This window comes from Centruroides sculpturatus, unplaced genomic scaffold (genome assembly GCF_000671375.1).
Source record: "Centruroides sculpturatus isolate CEXI.00-Female unplaced genomic scaffold, Cexi_2.0 scaffold169, whole genome shotgun sequence".
Lineage (NCBI taxonomy): Eukaryota > Metazoa > Arthropoda > Arachnida > Scorpiones > Buthidae > Centruroides > Centruroides sculpturatus.
In genome coordinates this window covers 719763-746283 of record NW_019384492.1, presented here as the reverse complement: position 1 = coordinate 746283, position 26521 = coordinate 719763, and the positions used below count along the sequence as shown (strand labels likewise).

The following is a 26521-nucleotide window of genomic DNA, read 5'->3' as shown; positions in this document are numbered from 1 at the left end:
ATTTTCTTGTTACTGCTAATCCCCACATCCTCGACTTTTAATCGCCAAAATTTAATTGCTAATAATGTTGCTAATTAGCGTGTTCTTGTCTCTAGTTATTCAAATTAGCACGAATAATCGGGAGTTCCGTGTATTAACAGTTTAAAAAGTGAGATTTTATTTTAAAAAATAACAACATTATTAGCAATTAAATTTTGGCGATTAAAAGTCGAGGATGTGGGGATTAGCATTAACAATTCCTTTTAATAAAACTCATCCCTTCCCTTAAAATGAAGCTTTTTGCCATTTTATAATAATTTTAAAAAATTCAAAAATTTTTTAATAATAAAATGTTATAACAGATGGCGCCACATACACGCAATTTTAAATTTTACTGGGAAACTTAAGCAACTCATTGCTGGATTTTTTAAGTTGTAGACATTTAAAGTTATATTCAATAGTTTTAGTAATATGAAAAAATAAAGAAGAAAAATTAAATATCGAAACAAAGATTATATTGAATTTAACACACACAAAAAAAAAATAACCTGTAAAAAAAGTAATTGTGAGTAGAAATAATTACTTACAGTTTGGGTAAAGAAATTGTATTTGTAATTTTAGTGTGAAGAGGGTCTGAAGAAGGAGAAAGGTACCAGAAATACATTTCCAAAAGAAGGATATAATTTAGTTTGTGTGTGGCTTCCTTCAAAGAAAATCGCAGAAGTTTTAAAAACAAAGAAAACTTTTTAAACCGGAACAAAATTTATAAGATATTATACACATAAAAAGTCTATAGAAGAGAAAAATTCAAAATTGTCTATACTGTAGTTCACTTTTTATGCAGCACGAGTTGACCTGTATTAAAACTTCTTTTATAATTGAATAACTAGAGACAAGAACACGCTAACTTTTTTTCTTGTTGGACATTGTTAAATTTCTACAAACATGGGCCAAATACGGTATAATTTTCAAACTTATGACCCATAACTTCTTATAGACTAGCCTATTAGCCTCTAATATCATTAATTACCTATGACCTGTCCTAGAATTCAGATCGAATTCGGAACTTTAGGATGATTTTTCCTTGAGGCAGAACATGTTATCTTAAGTTTTATGTCGTAATTAATATTCAAAATAGTTTTATATCAATAACAAAGGAATTTAAAGCTGAAATTAGCCTCGTGAATGAAAAGGAAAGATTATCTTGCACATATTTATCGAACGGAAATCTAATTACGAAATTTGGCGTCAAAATGTCGACAGTTTGAATTTCATACGGGTTACTAAATACTTTAATCTCTAGTAAATTAAGCATGCTTTTACGTTCTAAAGTGAGTTTTAAATGTGCCTATCGTTTTAAAATAAATATTAAAGAATAAACTTATTTCGAATTTCTCAGTAGAGGTGGGTAGTTACGGTAGGAACCGTTTCCAAGGAACAGTTTCATACTTGGAACAGTTCTATTAATTAATTAATTAAAGCGTACTTTTACGAATAGGGTTTCGTCCATCCATCTGTCTTTCCTTAATCTCGAGGACGGTGTTAGATAATGAAATTCAATAGTAGATATGAAATGATTAGGGGCAGGAGGCCTCGATTAACTGTATACGAACTTACGATACAAATCGGAAGTCGTGTTATTTCAATTCAAAACGTTTTCCTCCCCCCGGCACAGACTCTATTCTTAAAGGAAAAGTATGCTGTACAGAGTTAAGCAATTACTAATTTGAGATGAAGAGCATATATTTTAAATTAAATAAATTAAAAACTACAGCCCGGCATTATGAAGATGTCACAATAAGTAATTGCTTGTTAAATTTGATTATTTTAGGTTACAATTGTTACGTTTATCGCGAAGTATCGAGGAGATCAAATCAGTGAAAGAGTTGGATGGCCGGAGTCTCAAAGAATAAGCATGAAAAATGCCATAAAAAATAATACAACTATTTAGTTTTAAATAAATATATATTTCTGTATATATTATATACATCGTATATACTAAATATACAAAGTTTAAGTTGAAAGAATATTTATTATTTCAATACGTTTATAATTTACGATGCTAAAAAGTATCAAAAACGTCGTTCACAATATTAAAAATATCAAATGCATGTTCTGAAATTGGCAAAAAATTCATTAAATATTTGATATTCAGTGACATCCACAAGATTGCACCACCATATTTCGATATTTTTTGAGGACAACGTTGGAATTATCGTCAAAATACAAGACTTGGACGGCCGATAAGTGAGTCGGAGCACAAGAAGGCTTAGGAACGTCGTTGGGATCCATCAAATGCACTAGAGTCTGCACTATGGCGTGATTGGTAGCATTCATGTGAGCATTGAGAGGAAAGGAGCATTCTCCGTAGCAATAAAAGGCGGCGTATCCGTCTGGCGCTATAATCCATTCCTGAAGGTAAAACAACAATTACGAAATCCTCCTACAGTATCGAAATAACGAAAATTACACAACTCACCTGCCACTTCAGCTGTTGGAAACTAACATAAAATGCTAAGCGTTGACAACTTTTTTTGATAATATCTGTAAAAATTAGAAAAATTTTTGATATACCTCGTGTGAATGAACACATTAATAAGCTTATCGCAGATAATTTGCACTTAATATTTCTTTGTTAAATTATAGATGCTCGGCAAGAAGCGAGCAACGTTCCTTGACAGCGACTCAAATTGATAAATCACTGAAACCTTCAGTGGGAAAATTTTGCATTGTAGAATCGTAAATAAAAAAGCAAGCGCTACCCGACATTCGAAATATGGCGAAGCTTTTGCCAAAATATTTTTTAACACCGATCTTTTTGCATTTCTTAGAACGCTTGAACATCAATACGTTAAAACATTATACCTTAAATAACGTTCATTATGTAGTCTAAATTAAGTTAGTTTTAGAACAAAGGTAATAAGAAATCGCATTAATTCAGTGATAAGTCGCCCTCTAATTATCTAACGTGCATTCGCAAGCCGTCGCTACGTCAGGGACGAAGTTCTCCTAGTCAATCGGCAATCAAATTTACTAATAAGCAGCATTTATATAAAGTGATAACTTAGTGCCAACCTCGTCTGTTCTTTATGGTTAACCAGTTTTTATCGTAATCGTAAGAAGTTCGGTCGAAATTAGCTTTCTTCTTCGAAGTAGACCTCGTGTGACGAACGTGCAAATCTCTGGGCGACTGAAGAAATGCCACCATAAACGGTTGCCTTTCGTTGGCTCCTTTTCTGCCGACGATTCCAATTTCTCCCGGATCGACGTTTCTAGCTGTTATAAAAATCGTCCATTAACTAAATACATAGTACAAGCAGATTAGAAAGAAACACGAGTGTGGTACCTACACAATCCTTCCATCCGTATCTGCAAATAAAGTCCTAGATTTTTGGCCGGAAATGCGATCCACGTGACGATAGCTTCGGTCACATTAAAACTCATCCATCCTTCCTGATTCGCCTGCACTGTAATTGTTTCGATATATTTTAAGCCTTTATTTCTGAAAAAGAAAAATCCAGCAACGAGTTGCTTAACTTTCCCGGCAATATTTGATGAACCGTCTGTTATGATATTTAATTTTAAAATACTTTTATACTTTTAACTATTATAAAATGGCAAAAAGCTTAAATTTTGAGAGTTGGGATGAGTTTTATTAAAAAAAATTGTAAATGCTAATAACCAGTAAAATCGTCATTAAGTCCGATCCTACTGAAGATACACACGACCCTAATTATCTCCTCACCCCCTCGACCTTTAATCACCAAAATTTAACAGCATTAATCCCCCTAATGTACAAACCTCCCTGCAAACTCTCAGAAACTTTTAACTGAAATGAATCATATTTTTCTTTCGGGCAGTCCAAACATGCACTTACTCTGGCTCGTCTGTCAGCAGATATAACGTTAACGTGTAAGTACTATTTAATGGTAATTCGGAAGATGTTAAATCTCTGTATAATCTAAATTCTGCAGCCATGATTTCTTCGTCGGCTTTAACGTCGGTCACGTCGAACCAAAACCTGCGATCTCGATCGTGTCGTAGATGAGGAGCGTGGTGATCGACTAAAGAAATGAAATAAGTTCTGGTATTAACAAAATATTAACACGTTAGAAATATATAAAATCTTATGTTTCAATTATTTTAATCAATAAACAAAACAGATTTATCGACGATATGAAAGTACTAAATTCCAAAATTTAAATTTGAAATTTGTAACTATGTGAACCAGAACAAAAGAACGGTGCAAGACAAATTAACATTGTACAGCTGAATTTATTCGTGTAACTCTTAAGAATACGGTACTATACGTATAATACTGTATACTGAAACTTGAGCAACGTATAAAAGGAAAAATAAAACAATGAGAAATGAAGTCATGTACAGTATTTTTAAAACTTTAATAATCGCTTAAAATTATTCCATTTCAAAGAAAATAGTTTGTAAGTGAACAAAAAGTGCGGTAAGGCACCGAAAAAATATGACTTATATGTGCCAAATCTTATAAATAAAAACGTATAACTGAAGCATTTTATAATAAACAAAGTTCCATACTGTATATTTAACGCGTAATTGAGAAAAACGTACAACTGAGAAACGTATAAACGAGATTCTGTTGTGTATCTTTTAATGATTTCATTAAAGGAGAGAAACTCTCTCTGGGTTGAACGTTTCATAAATTGTTTTTCATCTCAAAACTTAGTACATTTTTGGAGATGAAAAACAAGTCTTTGTGTTTAATATATTCATTTCTTCTTTCAATATGGAAAAGAAAATATTCGAAATTGCATAGAAAAGGTAATTTCTACTCTAGTTTCTAATTTAATTCATGAACCCTATGTCCAAACCAAAGTGTTTCAAAGTAAAACTCAAGATTTGAATTAGATAGCTTGAAAACCTTTACATTAGCCAGTTTCAAAGATCCGACCATCATACTTTTCATGCTAGTGAGTTAATGTCCATTAACAACGTTTTTCATGAAATTTAACGACTTCGGTTTTTTTCGATTCCGGTCTAAACTTTTTCAAATCAATTTAATGGACATGTTGAACCGGCACGAAAAGGAACTTCTATCGATTTCGTCTGAACAATTAAGCTTTGAGGCAAAAAATTTATTTCTTACTAGCTTATCCGTCGCGCATTGCTGCGATCTCAGAAGAAACGAAATTCAAGCAAACTCGTTATGATAAAATTCAATTTACATTTTATCATTTTTATTGAAACTTATTATTATTATTCATTTTCATCGGGAAAACATTTCAAAGTGTCGTTTCAATTCTATTTATTTATCGGAGTGCTTGTCGATACACTATATTTTTTGTTTTTCCGTCTGGTGCGTACACGAATAAATCAGAAGTTTTTCTGACGCGTGAGCTGGTCACATACAATTGTACATGTGAGAAGCACGGATTCTCCAAATCTAGCCCACACACTCGCAGCGATTGTCAGAAGTGCGATATTCCCCATTTTTATATATGTTTTAATCCTTTGTAATTTTAACTATTTAATTGCTCCTTCCTCTCTTCCTTGGCAAGTTGTGAAATTTCTGATAGTTGGATAATAAACCGTTTTATTGTAATTTGTGTTTTTAAATTATTTTGAGTCGATATTAAAATTTGGAAAAGGGGGATACCTAGATCGATAAAATAGGCGAATTTCCTCCTACAACTTCGGTCGTTATTCGGAATACAGTTAAGGTTTTAACCAAGTTCGAGCGAATACATAATTAGCAAAAAATAGTTGAAATAAAGTCATTAAACAAAAATTATTACAAATATCGTAAATAACAGTTCACAAATGCATATATAGAGATATTTTTTGAAGGGGGAAAATGGTCTCCACAATTTGAAATCGATCGAACACACAGTAAAATGCTCGTATACACTCGCACCATCTATCGTAGGATAAATGTACTATGCCAGAAACCTTCGCGGGTGTATATTAATTAAACAACTTCCCAAAGTTTCACGGCAATCGGATAAACGGTGTGGTAATGCATGAAGGACAGACATACAGACATACATTCATTTATATATATATAGATTATAATTTTACACAAATCTCCAATAAAAAGACTTCCAAAATCATGCTTCTAAAAATCATGCTTCAATATTTGACAGACTAATTATAAAACTCGAGGCAGCCAACTGTGTAAATGAAACTTACTCAGTAGGGCAGGTGTGGCCAAACTTTTATCCATTAGGAGCAACTTTTTTGGTAAAATATAGTCTGCGGGCGACTATGAATATGGGCAAACAATTTTAGGATTTTTATATGCGCATGCGTTAACATTCATTTTATAAATTGAAAAAAAAATTCTATAGATTTTTATTTCGTTGATTTTATTCGTTTACATTCTTGATATAGTACTTTATGTTATCATTATTTTTTATTTTATTTGTAAATGAATTTGATAAGATTCTCGGCAGTTTTGTAAATGCAACGAAGATCGACTAACTGCAAAATTAAAATGCTATTTATCAAGCCGATAATTTCTTTAACAAGCAGTTCACGATTTGTATTGGAAGGATGAAACATAAATGATGCATTATGTTCCTTTTATCTGCAATTCATTCACGTGTTTAGTACTGTATCCGTTTTCGTTTCTACATCGAACACAAAATGTAAAGGAATAACTTTATATAGAAAAGTACAGTTTTATAATAACAGACAAATTTATAATTGAAAATGTGGGAAAAAATGATATGTATTAAAATTTTATTTAGTGTTGTTTTCTATTGCATGAAAATAATTGAAATCTAGGAATTAAATGTTGAACTGTATAACATATATTTTTTAATTATTATCAGTAATTATTCATTTAACTCAAAATGAAATTGATGGCAATCTTTTAGGACTTTTTAATGCTTTAATAGATGTTGCACGGATAAATAGTTTCGAAATATTTTACTTTAAGTTACTGAATATAGAGTATAAGTGGCTTCTACATTTCTTTTAAAACAGTCTTCCTTTGCAATTGCATGTTTTACTATAAACACTCTGAAAATAATACTGAAATCTTTCTTTCAAGATTTCTAATATCTCCAAGGCACATGTGACGATACAAGAAACTAATCCAATATCTTTTTAATCACAAAGAAGAATAAAAATTACAGTTTCGTTTACAAAAGTAACATTTCCGATGTTATTTTTGTAATCTTTATTCTTCTTTGTGATTCTAAAAATTCTAAAAATACAAAATTGAGAAAATGTAATCTTTTAATCTTAATTACTTTTGTTGGTTTAAGCTAGGCTTTTAACGCCATTCGTGATAATTATTTTCTAAGAACTCTTCGTATTATTTTTGGACAGACAAAATTTCTAGAATAGATTTCTTTTAGGAAGCAAATTTGGTGCTTTTTTTTTTTTTGGATTCTAATTTAATTCCCTAAATACTATATTTTATCAAGTATTGCCAAATATTTCCGACAGTTTGAATTTTAAACATTTAACACCATTAAACACCGATATTTAATCTTGAATTTGCTGCTGACCAACGGGCTAGTCACGTGAAGTTTCCTGGGTTTTCTTCACATGTCTAAATACTGGCTAGTTTTCTATAGAAGTCCTTACTGAAGGTACATCGTCCATGAGTTAGGTCATCTTATTCTATCGATTTAATTTAATCCATTCCGATTTTCTTGTTAGATAAAATAAATCGCAACTTATTATCAAAATGTTTAAATATATTTGTAATTACGGTAAGAGACACATTACAAATTTAACTGACATTTTGTGCAAAAATATCTTTCCAAAAATAATCTAAATAAATAATCGGATGATTCATGACGTTTAACTTCCTCAATACATAATTATACTAGTTTTAGTTTTATGTCAAGTTAATTTGTTTTAAGTCCATCAAAATGCTAATTAATCTTAATAACTTATAGATTCCAATGCCCAAAACGCTTTATTTGGATTTTTTATATAAAATCAAAATAATAGCAGTTTTTTTTGTTTTTTTTTTAATTTAAGAAAACGAAATACCCAAATTTTCATTAATTTTAAATTCATTTTATAGGCTATTTGTTTTTAGTGAATTTGCGTAGGCTTGAAAACTGAATTCTGTTAAAACTTTGTCATAAATAATTAATTAAATCGATGAAAACATGGCTTTAAAAAGTAGAAAGTAAGAGATTTTAATTAGCAAGTAGAACCTGAAAGATATGCGAGTAAGCCTTATCTGCTGGAAAACAGTAATTTATTTAGCCTATACAATGATATATAAATTTTGTAGATTTTATTTAAACCATGTGTATAAATATTATAAAACCAACAATAAGTTAAGCAACTCGTTGCTGGATTTTTTAATCCAGCAACGAGTGATTTATAAAATCCATCACTCGTTAACAACGGATAGTGATGGGTTTTATAAAAAAAAATTATAAATGCTAATAATGAGTAAAATCGTCATTAGGTCCGACCGTCCTAGAGATATAACCACTGAGCGGTAGGCTTCCACCTTGACTGCTCGGCCATCCGGTCACCCACACACACTAACAAACATACATACAGAAAAAAAAGCCAAAGTTTTTTGAATTTCTTGAAGTTTCAAGGTTCCCTGAATCCAAAAATGTAAAAATCTTGAGGGTCACTTTTTTTAGATATTACTAAATATTAGATATTAAAAAAAGAAAATTTTAGATATTACCAGTAATTTACCGGTGGACCGGTAAATTACTGGTAATATCTAAATTATAAATGCGAAAATTGGCGGTACTAGTATTGTTGTTTAGTTGCCCACTCATCCGTGAGTGGAAAATTAAACAATTATTAATATGCTATGTATACAGTACTGTACAATTGAACGCCATTTTCTCTATTTTGAAAAGTAAGTTTCCATGAAAAAAGCGCATGCTGTGATTTTAGTTGCCGTGATTAACATTTAAATAAATATGTTACATTTTGTTAGAGGGCTATGAGATGACTAAGCCCCTTCAGCTTTGTCAGTAGTACCCATATACATATTGATCCATATATATATATATATATGCTTTCTCTTTTATTCCATAAAATTTCGGCTACCGTTATTTATTTTTATACTTAAACTGTAGCTGATAGGCTACAGTTTAAGTATTAAAAGAATAATATCAGTCAATTTTTTTCAGCTTGTTTCTCTATCTCCCAATGATTTATTCCTTGCTATGAGACTGCATTTTGTCAATTAAAAACTTGCTCAACTAAACTCGCCAGTGCGCTCTAGGCTTCAGGGCGTTACGGTAAATAAACAAATTCTAAACTGTACATCTTAAAGTAGCAATTTCATACTTTATACATTGTAAAGAATTGTAAAATAATAGATAAATAACGCAAATTACTGTATTACAGTCAGTGGTGCATACATAGCCCCAAAACCTCCAAAAAAAAAAGAGGAAAAACACTAGAAAATGCCCAAAAATCTTTTCCAAATTAATATTCATTTTTTATTTATATTGTGATGCATTTTCTATTCCTATACTACTTATGAATTAGCGGTCATATAAAGTGAAAATTTTATTGAATTTGCAATAAAAATGTTTTAAACTCTTCAACCCAATGCCCAAAAATCTTTTCCAAATTAATATTCATTTTTTATTTATATTGTGATGCATTTTCTATTCCTATACTACTTATGAATTAGTGGTCATATAAAGTGAAAATTTTATTGAATTTGCAATAAAAATGTTTTAAACTCTTCAACCCAAATTCATCAAGATTAAATTCTGAGTGCACCACTAATTACAATACAGTAATTATGAAGCGGAAACAAATTCGATGTCGAAATTATATACTGTACAGTAAATTTGCTCCGTCGTAAAATTTTAAACTTATCTTTTGTAATATCATATTCAATGGAAACAATATGTCTTGAACATATTGTAGTGGTCTGTTAATTAAATAAAAGGTAAATTTAACAGTATAAAATTTGTACAAGAAACACTAAATTGAAATTTATACTGTCGAAACATTTTCATTTTAATCAATAAAAAGCAATTATTATCAGATTGTTTTTAAAAATAAGTAAATATCTAGTTACAGTGCACATATTTATCTACACAAAATAACACTCCATAGAAATTCCTTCCGGGAGGCATCCCTTTTGGTAGATCGTTCACGCTGCGTTTACGTTGATTTGCCGTATTCCATCAAACCAAACCAAGTCATATTCCACCTTTACTGTCTCAAATTATATATATAAACATGAAAAAAGAAATGTCGAGTCTGATAGAACAAATATTATAAAGACATACAATGTAAATACTTAATATCGCGTCAATACAATGTAGAGGTCATTCAGATCCTCACTTCTAATTGGCCATTGCTACTGTGCCTATCGTAAGAGTAGGCAATATAACAGTGGCCAATCAAAAACGTGGATTTGAATGACATTACAACTAGCAGTAAGAATGTAGAAGTGGCTAATCGGAAGCAAAGTCGTGTTCACTAACACAGAATGCTAAATAAGAACTGTAATAGGAGGGAGGAGTTAAGACATATTCTGAATATCCTTGAACGTGAGCTGAGTCGTTTTTAGACTGACCGCGTGTAAAAATTGCAGAAGACATTAAAAATGGTTATTGCAATTATTATCTGCAATGAGATTTGCTTTGTGAAATATAATGATGATAGAAAATAAAACACCTTAATTTGTTGCTGAGAAAAATATAATTGAAAAACAAATGTTTTCAGCCTGATTAACAGGCCATCATCAGGTCCAAAAAACGAAAATGGAACAGATACGTTCCATGTACTTGAAAACGTTTGTTTTTCAATTATATTTTTCTCAGCAACAAATTAAGGTGTTTTATTTTCTGTGTTTATTTGCTGAGCACTTTTTATGTTATAATGATCATACCGAAATACAAACATACAAACAAGGCATTATCAATATAGAGCTATCTAATTAACAAGTAGGTTACATAAAAGTTCTTACATACTTACTTCATACATTCTTAATGCAAAAGGTTTTTTCCGTAATAAGTTTATATAAAAATTATTATAAGAAAAACTGAATTATACACAAGTCAAATACACGTTGATATAGGTCTACCAGTGGATTTTACAAATATTGAGTTATCTTTAACATATTTTTTCAATTTCGACCAGTTTCTAATTATAAACAGTATTGTGTACTTTAATGTATAATAAAACAAATATCACAAAGATGTGTAATGAAGATTGTGAATGATAGAACAATGAAATATTAATTAATTCTTTTTTTTAATACATGAAATACTTTTTTTGCCAGAAAAATTTCTTACAATTTCATATTTTTCAAATATTAAACTTATAGACTATTAATCTAATAATAAAACATAAACTTTTCATCAAATGGTTATGGGTGAAAAACAGTTAATTTCTGCAGCTTCATAACATTTTCCGTTTATTAATTAATATGTTTGATACCTCAAAAAAAAGAAAAAAAAGAAAAGAAAGACATGGTTCCTTGATTTAATTATTATAAATGTCAGCATCCTCGTGTTTTGATGTATTAATATTTCTTTTTTTTACTGAATGCAACTATTTCTATCGATTCTATCGAAATAACAGACCCTGTAAGTTCTGTTATTTTTCAGTTTTATTAAACATTAATGTCATGTCTATAAAAATATGCTTCTAACTTTCAAGAAATACGAGTAGGCTATAATATTTAATAATTAATTCGAAAAATCTAAATCCTATATCTTAAACTTAGAATAAGGGTGTTATTATTTTCTAGTTTGAGAAAGTTTCTGTTGTGTGAATTGTAAAATTTCTCAACTTTTCTGAAGAGAATATAAGTCGTGGGAAACGATCAATGAAACACTGATTTTTCAGTGTTTTTAAATATTAAAACAAGAAATGTTTGATATCACAACGTATTGATTTTGAATTGTTTCAAAATAGAAACATAATTTGACAGAATTTTGAATATATTTTATACCTGTAATGTAATCTTATTAATTGCATAAACGCTTTTTTTTATTTTATCTGCATATAATTTGCATTTAAAAAATGACAGTTGAACAGTTAACTAGTTTGGATAAAGCAGAGTTTAGTTACGATATTTAACAAGTTAGAAACTTTGTCTAAACATTTCTTCTAAATAACTGTTTAACAAAGAATTATTTAACTTCTGAAAAATGAACATTATAGATTTCGAGTAATTATAATAAAAAAACAGTAATTTCTTTTAATTTTTTTTATTACGGCATTTATTACCAGGGCTTTTTCGGATATAAGTGATTTTTTATAACTATATAATTATAAAAAAATCACNTTAAATGCTTTTATTCTGCTGTGGAAACTAGTTTAAAAAACATTTAAAATTGTTCTTTATAACAAAATTGCAATAAATCTTTTCTTACATACTAAAAATGTTACCCTATTTAAATTATATTTAATGAAAACAATATAGTATAAAAAACTAGTTCATAAACTTGTATTCAGGCAAGCAACATACTATAAGTTGTATACTATATGAGTCAATTTATGCATTTACTCACATGGTATACAACTGTGCAAAGCAAGTTTTAAAAAATCTGTAACATGAAAATATTAGATATCAAAATAAGATTTGAAACATTTAAATTAACTATTTGTCTGTCCAAAAGTAGTATGAGAAAATTCTACAATTTGTAAAATTATATTAAATAATAAGAGGCCTATCTGCTGTGACAACTCCTTGGAAGCAACCATTTTTTTAAAAGCATTTTCAAGTTACTAGATGTTGTGTAATATATTTTAAAATTTTAAAATTAGTTCAAATTAACTGGTTTTATAAAATTATCCCACCCAAAAAAAAATAATAAACTAGAAAATGTAATATTGCATAATAAAACTTTTACAGAGTTGTGTATGCAGTAAATGAGAGAGTTAATAGATGAAAAGAAATGAAAAGTCTTTTTTATATACAGCTGAAGAGATTAAAAGAAGTAACAAGATATATATTTTAGACTACTTTTCAAATGAACCAGTTAAAACTGAATTTATAGTTTATATATTTAGTTTCTAAATAATCTACAAATGTATGTCAACAAACATAAAAAATTGTAGATCTGTTTGATTGTTATACTAATTGAAAATGTCACTGTCTTATCATGTATTGTTTTCTGAAATTATAGAGTAAAAAATAATTTAGTGAAGTAATTGAATGAAAGATTTATTTAACTAGAAAGAAAATATAAACACATTGTGATAAAGAATGTATTGTGTTAAGACATGTGAATATGCATGGATGCCTAAAGAATGAACATATAAATTGAAAGCAAAATATAAAATTTATTTACAGACAAAAAACCAATAAACCCGACCTTTCACCTTTTCGCGTGGTAATACAGTATTCATTTCGGATCCCAACTCTTGACCTCACATGAGTATAATGAGAAAACAAAAGCACAAGACGTGGCGTCATACAATAGCGACATGTTTCGTGACAATAGATTACAATGGGATACTTCCCAAAATTCTATAACTAAGACTTAAAACTAACTTACAAACTATAAGAAAAAAAAGGAGGAGGATAGAATAATATAAATATTTAGAGTATAGAGAGGAAAGAATAGGGGTACCCAGGATATCATATTTCTTTGATGCCTTCCAGTGGGGAGAACTGCGTTCTGGTCCATTGCTATATTGTTCTTTTGATTCTGATCAATAATCCGGAATAATCAATAGATATGTTATTTCTTGATCTTAATACACTGAGTCCTTCCTTCAATCATATAGACACTTCATCGTATTTTTGTTTCTTGTAACGTCAATTTAGATCCCTTCACTTGCTGTCTGCTCACTCTGGAGTCCTCGCCAAGAATGATCATTATCTTCTCACCCCACATGCCTCGGAGTGCTCGCTCTTTATTGTCTTCTCATCTTGTTCTTGGAACAGTGTTGCCCCCCACCTGATAAGGAAGTGAAGAATTGAAAGATCGAGAAATAGGGAAAGAACACAAGATTGAATAATTAATATTAGGCTTACAACTAGTGCATATATACAAAATTATGGTGTACTTCCACAATTGTACATTTTTTAGTCCAAATATAAATAAATTTGAATGGAATAAATTCAATTAGTCAAACAGATCATCATTATATCCTTTGATATAATTATATATCACTTTATGTTCAAAGCAATAATTATAAAAATGACTTTAATATTTTAAAAGTGTTAATATATTTAATTAAAATGCCTCAGTGTCCTTTTTTTTTTTTCTTATTAAAATATAAATTTTCGTCTATAATAACGTATCTTCTATTACCAGGACTTTGTAATATTTCTGTAGTGCCAGTATAATAAGTCCTGGTAATAGAAGATACATTATTATAGACGAAAATTTATATGTTAATATATTGTTCTGAATTTTTTCCTCAAGTTGGAAAAAGAAGCACTTAAAGTTTGAATCATGCAGAAGATTTATAACAACATTGATTTATTTGATTTTGAATAATTACTTTTTAATTATTTGTTTATATGCCATTTTATAAGATTGTTTTATGATTTTGTGTTTAAAACTTACCTAATCCAATTATATTACTATAAATTAGTGTTTAAAGCATCGATCCAGGCAATTGCTTATGGTGATGCAGCACCTCATTGATACCAAAACTCAATCAATTATATTATTGTAGAAGAAATATAGGAATATAATTCTTCAAATTCAAACAGGATGAACTTAATAATAACTAAATCTCGATACGTTACAAGATGTGCTCATGGCAGCCAATTTAAATTGTATTCAATATAAAATTAATTACTTCTGTTTGAAGATTCAACAACCATTCTATTATGTTCTAATTTCTTGATGAAGACCTTCATAATAGGTAAAAAATGTTAGAATTGATATAATAAATTTTAACAATGGATGGTCTAATACATATTGCATGACTTCAATTAGTTAAGGTTACTTAATTAAACTAATTCTAAGATATTTGAGTAACATTCTCCAAAAACAGATGATGCGTGTCTTGGTACCCTAATCTTGAGAAGCACTCATATTCTCAAAATTCTGGATATATCTGCTGTGAATTAGTGTCTGTAATAAGAAAATTTATTTCTTTCTCCTTAATATTATGTTACCTTGACTGTTTATCTTATGGCAATATCAGATCTGGAATGTTCTAAAAGTCATTTTAAATATTATTTGTGACATACTGCATCATAAAAATATCCAACACTTTCAAAGGCGAGGGATATAAATGAAGAAGCCAGTTTTATTGTTTGAAGTAACTCCTCCTGCAGATTAATTCATTTAGCTCTTATGTTTGCATAATTCATATTATTGTATTCGCTTCATGAAAATGTATAGTTTGATAATTAAAACAAAAGAAATATTAAGAAAAAAAAAGCAGTTTAAAAGAAGTAATTGAGAGAAAGAAGGAAAAGACTCCTACAGAAAAGTCAATAGAATTAAAAGAAAATATCTTTTTAAATTTTTATATCATAAAATATAATTAAAAGTGTAGTTAAAATAATTTTAAATATAACAAATGCTCAATTAACATCATTGATAGGTTCTTAGAAACTGGACATTAAATAAAACAACATATAACAAAATCAATTTTACCATTAGCTAATTGATGTATAAGCAAGATATAAATCAATTAACAATAATCTAATTGGATTGTGTTTGCAACCTCCAGCCTTCTCACCTCATAGAATCAGTTTGTTGAATTTTCTTTATAAACAATAAAAGATAATTGTAAATGATTACAGATGTACTTGGATCTTTTGTCAATGACATTTATAATGAAATGACATTAAATGAGGACTTGTATAATACTAGAAGGAATTAAATAACTAAATATAAGCCAAATAATTCTAGGTTCTTTAATTTAAGAAATTCATACATTATTGGGCTGCAATTTAAAAAATTGTACACATGTGTCTGTCTTTCCTTAACCATGAGAACAGCATTAGGTACATGAAATTCAAGACCAGATATGGAAAGCGTAGGGGCAGGAAGCTCTGATTAACTATAAATAAACTTCTGATAGAAACTGGAAGTCAAATTATTTCAATTCAAAAATTTTTCCCTAAAAGGAGTTAATGATTGGCACAACTCTATTGCTAACAGAAAAGTATGTTGTACAGGGGCAAGACATCACAGTACTAATTTGAAATGGAGAGCATATATTTTAAATTAAATTAAAAATTGCAGCATGGCATTGTGACAATGTCACAATAAATAATTGCTAATTTGGCTAATATTTAAATAGGCATTGGGTGGTTGTATGAAAAATCATGCATTATAACAAAGAAAAAAAATATAAATTATGTACAGAATATTTTGTCATTGAAATAGGAGAGATAGAAAATACTATTGTGAAAATGATTAAAATGAGATCATGTGATTTGCTAAAATAATTTCAAAATTAAACTTAGAAACTAAAGATAAAAGATAGGGACTGATAGGGCACATAGTATATGTAACAAATGTTGACTTTTATTGTAAAACTATAGACTTTCATCTGTGATTAAATATAACATCTGAAATTTTACTTTTCAGTTTTAAGATTGTAATTGAGATAAATATACAATAAGTTGATTAAAATATCAAAATTATAAACACATGATGATGTAAATCCAATTACAGATAAGCATAATCTATTAATATACAGATTTTTCTGTATGTAAATAGTAAAGCAAAGTATTTGTAAAATAATATTTTAATTAAATAANCAAAGAATTATTTAACTTCTGAAAAATGAACATTATAGATTTCGAGTAATTATAATAAAAAACAGTAATTTCTTTTAATTTTTTTTATTACGGCATTTATTACCAGGGCTTTTTCGGATATAAGTGATTTTTTATAACTATATAACTATAAAAAAATCACTTATATCCGGAAAAGCCTTGGTAATAAATGCAGTGATATAGAAAATAAATAGAAGAAATTGATAGTCCTTTATAGGGATCGCCAATAAATTATGTAACTCTATACTTTTCAGCTATCATCCAACCCTCCTGTAACACCCCATTACCCTGTCGCACAAACGTCCCTAAAATTATATAATGCATATCATCGATCAACCCTCTTAATTAATTAATTTAATTGTACTAAGAAATAATACACAGAACGTTACATTATTTTATTAATTATATGTATAACGTACCAAGTAGTGACATAAACAGTACGGTTCTCTATGCAACACTTCAGAAACAAACATTCTGTTACCCAAAGGTTTTAGACATGTTTTTTTTAGATTAATATACTTCATTGATTATTTCTCCATTATCAAATAGATGCATTAAGCTATTTAAATTCTGAACTAAGTAATGCATTATAAATTGTTAGCCGATAAATTTATATCTAATTTATTCTGTCATTACACCTAATATTATAATAACAGCATTAACGGCATCTTAGACCAAATTAAGTAAAATTATGTAAACTAATTTAAATTTAAAGATTTTTAGATTTTAATTCAGATAAATTATTGTTTATAGGTTATAACGTAAAAAATAAAAAATAAAAATACAAAACTTTTAAGTAATGAAAACAGTACAGAAAAATATAGATTATTATTTGTAAAGTCACGATCATATTTATTATTCTTGTAATATAATAATAATAATTATTGTTATTTTAAAACCGGAACAATTCTTCCAATACTAGATTGAGTTTTATTTTACAACGAAAACACATTGCGACACTAATACACATTAGGCTACATAATAATAGACTTACTTCACATGTATCGATTTTCAAACGCACTTTTTCTCATTAACATTTGATATATTAATACATAAACATCATTAATATTTTCAAGGATATCGTACACCAAATTGCAAATAAGCGAATTATCCTTGAAGTGCCTTAATGATTATTTATTTATTTTTATTATTATTTTTTTAAATTCAATACAGTAGAATGACGAAATTCGTTTTTATTAATTTAAGAAAAATCACGATAAAGAAATGAAGATTTTCCTCGTATATCGGAAATACTTCCTTATATTTTATAGTAATAAAATTTATGTAGGCTTACTTATGTTCTTTTTACTTATATTCGTGTCAATAGACTATAAACTCGTCTTTTCATTACTAGAAATCGTATGAAAAAGAATTGAATCATTAAGAAAACTCGACTACATTTCTTCCGCATCGTTTATAATATTGTACTACGTCGAGGCCTACTTTCGCGGGAGCAGTCGTTTTCCCGCGACGCATGCTCACTCGTCGCATTAATGACCTGCGTGTTTCTTCGAATGTCACTCCCTGTACAAGCGCCACTCTACCAGTCCTTTAAATGTCCTGGAGGTGTGAGTTAACGCCTTCTAAGCCACAATGTTATTAGTCGATTCCAGAACAAACCTAATTTTTCCGTCTTAGAAATATATAGTCTTACGTTGTGTTGATTTCGTTATAGTATAAGTATTTATCATGGCTTCTACCAGTCTCTCTCACGATGTCTCTCAACGTAGCATCGTGCAACCACTTCTAACAGGTAAATCATTTATTTTCGTTAATTTTAATGGTTTTTAATCGTTTCGGTTATGATCTTAAAGTTTCTTTATTCCTTAGGAAAACAGTCCACAACGTAATAAAGTCTTGCTTAGTTGCTATAGCAATTTTTTGTTTGTGTGTGTGTGTGTGTGTGTGGCCTACTGATATTTTACCTTGGGTTATATATTTTGATAAACAAATGCTTAACATATAATCATTAAGTTACGTGATACTTTAAAAAAAATCCATATTTAATTCACATATGTGACTTAAATATGGATTTTTTCCTATTCTATAATGTAATAACATATAATTCTATATTCTAAAATATACAGGCAAAATTATATTAGTCAATATTTGTATGTGCTTTCCAATTAAATTAATACATCTTACACAATTTTTTTCCATATTGTATAACCTATAATTTTATGAGAAATTATAATATTTTTCCTTATTTTTGTTTATTTATTAATATAAAATGTCTCGAAAGGAATTGGAAGTCTTATTGCGTATCTAATTGATGAAAAGAAAGTAGCTAAAATATTATTCGATGTTAATTACCGAATGAAATAATGTACGGCAAATATTTTATTGCCTGTCGAATATATAAATATTTTCTTTCTTCGTTCCAAAATTTAGGGAAAATATGTGATTTTTTTTCAATTCATATTTAAATATTAAAGAATGATTCGCAAGTAGCAACAACAAAATTGTGTGTGTTATCAGTGCTTAGATACATTGTTGTGTTATGAACAAATACCTATCGGACTACATACATCTTTGACCTTTTATTTAGAATTTACAATTGTTTAGAAAATGAAATTTCTTAATTTGTAGGAAGTTGACACAATTTTATAGAATTACATTACTTTACTTATATAATGAGATATGTAAATATTATGAAATTTATTTGTTGCAATAAACAATTATAATTAATATTACATGATAATTTTTAGATTCATTACTATTGTATTTTTGTTTAATTTTAATTAAATAAGAAAGTCACAAATTATTGTTTATTGTTTAATATAATATGAACTTAGAACTTGAAATATTTCAATTGTTATGGACATTTCTAATTATATGTGTACTAGTAAAACCAAAATTTTTAATAACTGTCCACAAAAACCTTTATCAGTGTTGTGTTTGTTACAATATCCACTAACATTTTTGACCTCCACTGAGGTCTTCTCTAGGTGCTGACTAAGCGTTGTCTCCCCTTGACCATTAGAACGATCTTGTTCGAGTTGTAAATATTGCATGTATCATGTTTCACCCCTTCGCTTGTCCCTGTTCGAATTCCCCGAATAGGTATCTCCACACCTGTGTGATTATCTCTCCGTCTTTAAAGTTGATACAGGTGCCCCAATGTTGGCTTTATAGATCTCCCAGACCTCCAGATGACGGATGTGATCAATCTGAAACACCTGTCTGATTAATTTGGTATTCGGGAAGTTGTTACAGTGTTACAGTTAGAAGACGTTTTGTGTTACCAAAATTTTTGCACTTCTAAAAATTTATAATCCTTATAAAATTTTAAAAATTTTATAAGGATTATAAATTTTTAAATAATTGCAATATGATGAATATAGTGAATATGTTCTTGATTTCTTCATTGCTATTTTTGATAAACCATAAAATTTAAAAAATTAAATAATATAATACTTATTTGATCATAAAATAATAAAAGTTGGTGTGTAGCAAACAGAGAGAGAGAATGGAGTAAAGCAATGCAACAGTATAGAAAGATACTGTAATGGGAGAGATATTAGCTGGTCTACATAGCAATAAACTTTGAATGTTGTTGTTATGGTGTTGGAATGTATCCTACATGGCATATATTAATATATTAGTGTCTAATGCTATGCTGGATTAAAGTCAAGGCATAACTACAGAAAACAAATGCTTTGTTTATGTACTATTTATGTCTATATCTGTGTTTAAGGATTTCCTGATTATGTGGCATATGCTTAGTATGATTGCCTTTTGTAGAGTGGTGTATGTGCTGTTGTGAAGCTCTAATATTATGAGACTTCTGTTTAATGTCTGTGATATAATGCCTGTGCAAGAAAGGACTGCTAGCACAATAAGTATCTTATCTACATCATTCTCCACAGACAATTTATTTCATGGGCAAATTCTGAGCATTTACTCATTTTTTCAGTATATGTATGTTGTATGTCATGAGTATTTGGTACAACTTTATTAACAAAATTATATATTATGTATATGATTAAGGCAATGCCATAGTATATTTTGTGTGTGGTTTTTTGACCATCTAATGCATATATTTGTAGTATGGTTCCTGAGCATACAAAAATTTTTGTTTGTGGGCAAACTTTGATTCACAGAGGATGTTTACCTTTATTTGGCTCATTTTTAAAATTTGTGCCTGGCATAATTATGTGCAGACAGTCAAAGAATCAATGCTTTTATGATAGATTGTCATATGTTCTTTTAGTTGATGTAGAGTGCATTTGTTTGTATAGTGCAAAATGCCACAGACAATGATGAATTTACAAGGATTGTTAAAGGGTTGGATTATTAGCCTTTTCAAAGAAGGATGTTTATCCAGAGATGTGATAAAAGCACTGAAAAACCAGAAATCTGTGGTTTAATAATCTATGGTTTGTAAAGCCATCAACAAGGTAAACTTTGCAAGACAAGTGGTAACTAATGAAGAAGTATGCATGATCAAGTGGTCCCATCCAGTTCATTACAAGGAGGCAATCAAGAAAGTCAAAGCCTCAGTAACAAAAGAAAACCAATGTTGCCCAAAAAGTAGCTGGAAAGTGTAATCTATCCGTAATACTGTAAATGATGAACTGAAGTTGGTAACCTATAAAAAATCCAAAATTCCCAAACTAACAACAAAACACAAGAAAAACCACAAGACCAATTCAAGAAAATTTTATCTGAAACCAATTGTTGAGGTCTGCGTTCCCAAACTATACCCTGTGAACTGAACAAAATGTTTTTCCATTATGACAAAGCCTCCTCCCATATCTTAATATTAACACAGAAGTATTTCTAATAAATTCATAAGAAATTTGGGATTACATTTATTACCAACAAAGAAATTTCAGTCAAGTCCCCTAGAACAAGTCCCTTGGCTTTTTCTGGGTTTGGCTACTTGAAGAAGCAACTGTTAGAGTAAAGACCTTAATGGAGGGTGTATGGAAAGCTGCAAAGCACATATGGAATAGAATTTCCCCTGATAAGTACAAGTAGGTTTTCCAAGCATGGAAAACTAGACTACATATTGTAGGTGCATGGGGAACATATAGAGCAACCACACATAATCCACAACCAAAAAGAACATATGTAGTGCCTATCACCAAAATGAGTCAAATAATGGAGTGTTTTCTCCTTATTATGTTTGCTAAAAATTGTAAAAACATTGTATGTTTTTACAGTTTTTGTTTTTAATTCTCAACTGCCCTTTTTATATATATGTTCTAATTTTAATAGATTGTTATACACCTAATGTTTAAATTACCAAAAATGTCTAACTGAAGAGAGGCCATTACAAAATCTGAAATGCATTTTAGATTGGTAATATAGTGTACAGTACACGTATATAGGTGTATATGATTAAGTAATAAACTCCTCTTGTCACATGAGTCAGTGTGAAAAGCACTAAAAATTTAATTGTGTATTAACACAAAAAATTGTAATAAGAACAAGGAAGCTATAGTGGTATAAGTGATGTTTCTTGTTTTCTATTTTAAAAAAATAATCACAGTATCTGTACACCAAACTCACAATTATTTGTGTATAATCAAATTATTTTATCCATCTTATCCAAGGACAGCATAACGAATGAAAAGTTGTACACACATCATCAATGTACAAGTATCTTTAAGATCATCTGACTTTTCAAGAAATGACTAAAATATCCTTGGGAGTTAACCTCAATTTAAAAATGAAACTTTAGATATTTATTGATAGAATATACATGAAAAAAATCATACTTACTAGATATACTATAAACAGCAGATTTGAAAAAATATCCTACTAATCCTAAAATTAAAATACAGGTATCCTTTGTAAAAAACACAACTTGTACAACACAGTTTGAAAATTGGGAATATTCCCCCTGTACAACACGACTTCTGGTTTCACTCTAACACAGTTTTGGAAATCCTCCATACAAAATTTCACAATTTTTAAGTGTAAACATTGTTATTTGATATTTTCTAAAATTTAAGTAAGTATGCATGTTACCTGAAATTTGCCCATGGATTTTAGAATGTCGAAATTTCCAATTTGCTTTATACTTTTTGTCAGGTTTACTTTAATGAAAACTGATAGAATTTTTTCTTCGTTGCCCTAGCTTTCCTATCAACCATGTGTTGTTGCTTTCAGGCTTTAGTTCTTAAGACTGTCACTGTGTTTTCTTTTTATAGATTAATCTTTGCATTTAGTAAAGTTTATTTAATTAAACATGTTTAGGTAAGTGTTGTTAAACTGTTTTTAAACCATAGTTAAGTAACTGTTTGTAAAAATGATGAATGAAATACAGTGGTATCTCGTTACTTGAACTGTTCCAACTGGAATGATTTGGTATACGAGTATAAAGTCTGGAAAAAAATTGCTCAGTACATGAACAAACTGAACAAACACGACCCACTAGAACAAATTATCAATTAATAACATAGTTTTATTTTGTCATCCATAGAAAATTATGATAAAAATAAAAGATAAAGACACATTATTTTAGATATAATTATTGAGTGAAACTATGAAATACTACATTGTTGTGTATGACACAGTGACGTACCATCCATGGAAGCTGTGGAAGTGCCACTTCCCTTGTATTTTCTAAAATATAAATATGTATTGTACAATTGTTTTCATATTTTAACATACTATGAATTACTTAAAATTAATATTTTGTTATAACCTCATTATGTATCTTATTACAAATTTCTATACTACATGTAAAAAAATGATAAGATTGCTATTGTATATTTGAATATAAATTTGTACAGTATATGCATATTCCCAATGGAAGCAGTGTATTGTCGAATATGGGACAGCTTTCATGGTGAAAATATTTGAATGGTATAAAGCAGCCAGATTATACACATTATACCAGATTATATTTGCACAAGTGCTTTACAGAGTACCAACCTCACGCAGTTTAGCTCATGGATGCTACACACCAAAATATCATATAACGTTTCCAATGATTCTATCTAGGGCCGGCACAGCTTTCCTGTCACCAAATTTCACCACACTGGTATGGCATGAGTCAAGTATTTCATATATAATACTAATCAAATATAATATTAATCAAATACTTAAAATATTTGTTTGTCATGTTGATTTCATCAAATTTAAATGTGAATAATAAATTCACAAATGTGGTGCTAGTTTTTGTATCTCATCAAAACCATATATTTTTTTTTCAATAAAAATTTAACATTTTTTGCAAATACAATAGCAATCATTTATTTAGTGTACATGGAAATCTTTAAAATAGTTTTGATCATTGCTCAAATACAGTTGAACATTATATCTTTTATGTTTTCTACAATTCTTTTACTGCATCTTTTCATGGTACATCTAGATGTAATCTTTTGGTCAATGTAGGAACCAATGATTTATCTTATCAGAATAGATATCACTTATTCCATCATTCAGATTTTCTAGTATTGAAATGAAGTCATCAGGTTATATAAATAATCTCCTGGAGAGCCCTATANGTAAAATAAAATTTTAAATTATTTTTTAATTAAAAGCTCATCTGTTTGTATTCCAGATATCACAAGTTCATATGTTATATTATAAAAAAAAAATTAGTTGTTGGTAATGTTAGCTATTTTATTACTGTTAATGAAAATAAACCCTTGAAATATTGGATGTAGTTATCACATCACACCCCAACACTATGAAAATCCAGCAAAAATAACCTTTAATAAACAACAAATGTTTTTGATCTTTGTAAACAGTCATCTTCAGGTTAAACCGAAGATGGCTGTTTAAGACAGTTGAAAGTTAAAAACATTTGTTTATTAAATGTTATTTTTGTAACATTTTTATGATGTTTGTGTGTGATTTGATTACTGTTAATGTTCATCTGAAATAGGAATGATAATAAGAATTAATATACTGTATTTGAATATTGCATTTATTTTTGCATAAAATAACTTGTTTTATATACTTCTAAAGAAAAGCTTAAAAAATAAATGGAGAATTGATAATCTTTAAATAAGATGTTTTCTTTTTATTCTATTATTGATTTAATGTTTATTAAGAATAGCAATAGAATTTCAAAATTCATACAGTCTTTAAATAAAAAACATATTTTATAATTTGGAATTATAATTTAAAATATTGGAATCAAATGAAATTGCAATATTCAAGTAACTTATATTCTATCTACAATTAGAATGTAAACAGATTTTTTTTTAATCATCTGAATGTATTAAATTGTACTATAATGGCTCAAAAATTTATGTTTAACAGAGCTTTAAAGTATGTAATGAATAATGTGCTTAGTGCTGAGATTTTTCTTTAACTGTTAATTGCAAACTAAAAGTTTAACATGTTAATTTTAACCGTTTTGCTTATGAATTTTTTATTTACAAAAAGTAAAAATTTTTTTATCTTAATATCTTATTTAGGTAGGCTATGTAAAGTAATTTTTTTATAAATATTTAGAATATTTTATACTCAGTAAAAATTACATGTACATGAATGTGTACATTTCGAATCAGTGAGTGAAACTATGAAATACTACATTGTTGTGTATGACACAGTGACGTACCATCCATGGAAGCTGTGGAAGTGCCACTTCCCTTGTATTTTCTAAAATATAAATATGTATTGTACAATTGTTTTCATATTTTAACATACTATGAATTACTTAAAATTAATATTTTGTTATAACCTCATTATGTATCTTATTACAAATTTCTATACTACATGTAAAAAAATGATAAGATTGCTATTGTATATTTGAATATAAATTTGTACAGTATATGCATATTCCCAATGGAAGCAGTGTATTGTCGAATATGGGACAGCTTTCATGGTGAAAATATTTGAATGGTATAAAGCAGCCAGATTATACACATTATACCAGATTATATTTGCACAAGTGCTTTACAGAGTACCAACCNGTATTATTTGTAAGCTTAAATTTAATATAATTACCATATTGAATTAGATTGGTATATCTGTTAATTTTTAATGTAGATTAAAACCTAAACATGTCTTGCATTAGAATACTTGAGAGAAAATATTGTACAACATGTTTTAATTATGTCTTGGCATAATATATTATATATATTAGTTGTAAATAGATTGTTTCACAAAAGAATTTCCACAATTTCTTAATGTTCTTTTCATTATTATTATTATTATTATGCAAATATCAAGCTCAGCTGATATTTGTTCCAAGTGCTATATAGGTTTAAAGTTAAGGCATAGCTACCTAAACAAGTGTTACATTAAGAATATGTAACATATTAGTATATGTATAGCTACAATTGGTACATGTGTCAACATCTAGAAACTTCTAACAATGTGACGTGTTCAATATTGTAGCTTTCTGTAGAGCCATGTATGCATTTTTATTAAGGTTTAATGTTTCTAGACTTTTGTGTAGAGTACATGGAATAACACCAGTGGAAGAGAGGATAACAGGTACAATAAATACCTTATCCATCCTCCAAATTGTCTTATCTTGAGTGAGTGGAGTGTACTTGTTAATTTTTTCAGTGTGAGTATTTTTATGTTATGAGTATTTGGAGCAGAGATGCCTATTATATAAGCAATTTTACTGCTTTTGTCAATGAGAGTAATGTCAAGTCTATCATGATGAATTGTTTTATCTGTGGTTTATGTAACTGTTGTCTGTATGCTTTCATGTCTGTTTTGAGTTTTATGATGAAGTAAGTATGGATGATAAATTCATTTATTTCTGAGGTCCATTTCATCCATTGGCTTGGTTACCTGCCTTAGTGGTCTGTGGCTGGATTGCCTCAGAAGCATCAGTGTTTGACCAGTTTCTCACAACTGGCGTGTGCATTGCAGTAGCCATACTTGGACCAGTGCTGCTTTCACCACTGATGGCCAAGGGAGACTGTAATGTATTTTTCAAATGTGAGCCTCTGCCTAATTCAT

General features: G+C 28.9%; 1 protein-coding gene across 1 annotated transcript; it reads right to left on the bottom strand.

The window, feature by feature from the left end:
* Positions 1 to 1964: 1964 nt before the first annotated feature.
* On the bottom strand, positions 1965 to 26438 carry LOC111621813 (bone morphogenetic protein 7-like). The gene is made up of 6 exons (XM_023364060.1): positions 26351 to 26438; positions 3857 to 4073; positions 3330 to 3481; positions 3055 to 3255; positions 2459 to 2523; positions 1965 to 2391 (listed from the first exon to the last, which is right to left on the bottom strand). The coding sequence occupies exons 1-6, from the start codon at positions 26436 to 26438 to the stop codon at positions 2131 to 2133; spliced, it is 984 nt and encodes a 327-aa protein (XP_023219828.1). The 3' UTR covers positions 1965 to 2130.
* Between the last annotated feature and the right edge of the window lie 83 nt (positions 26439 to 26521).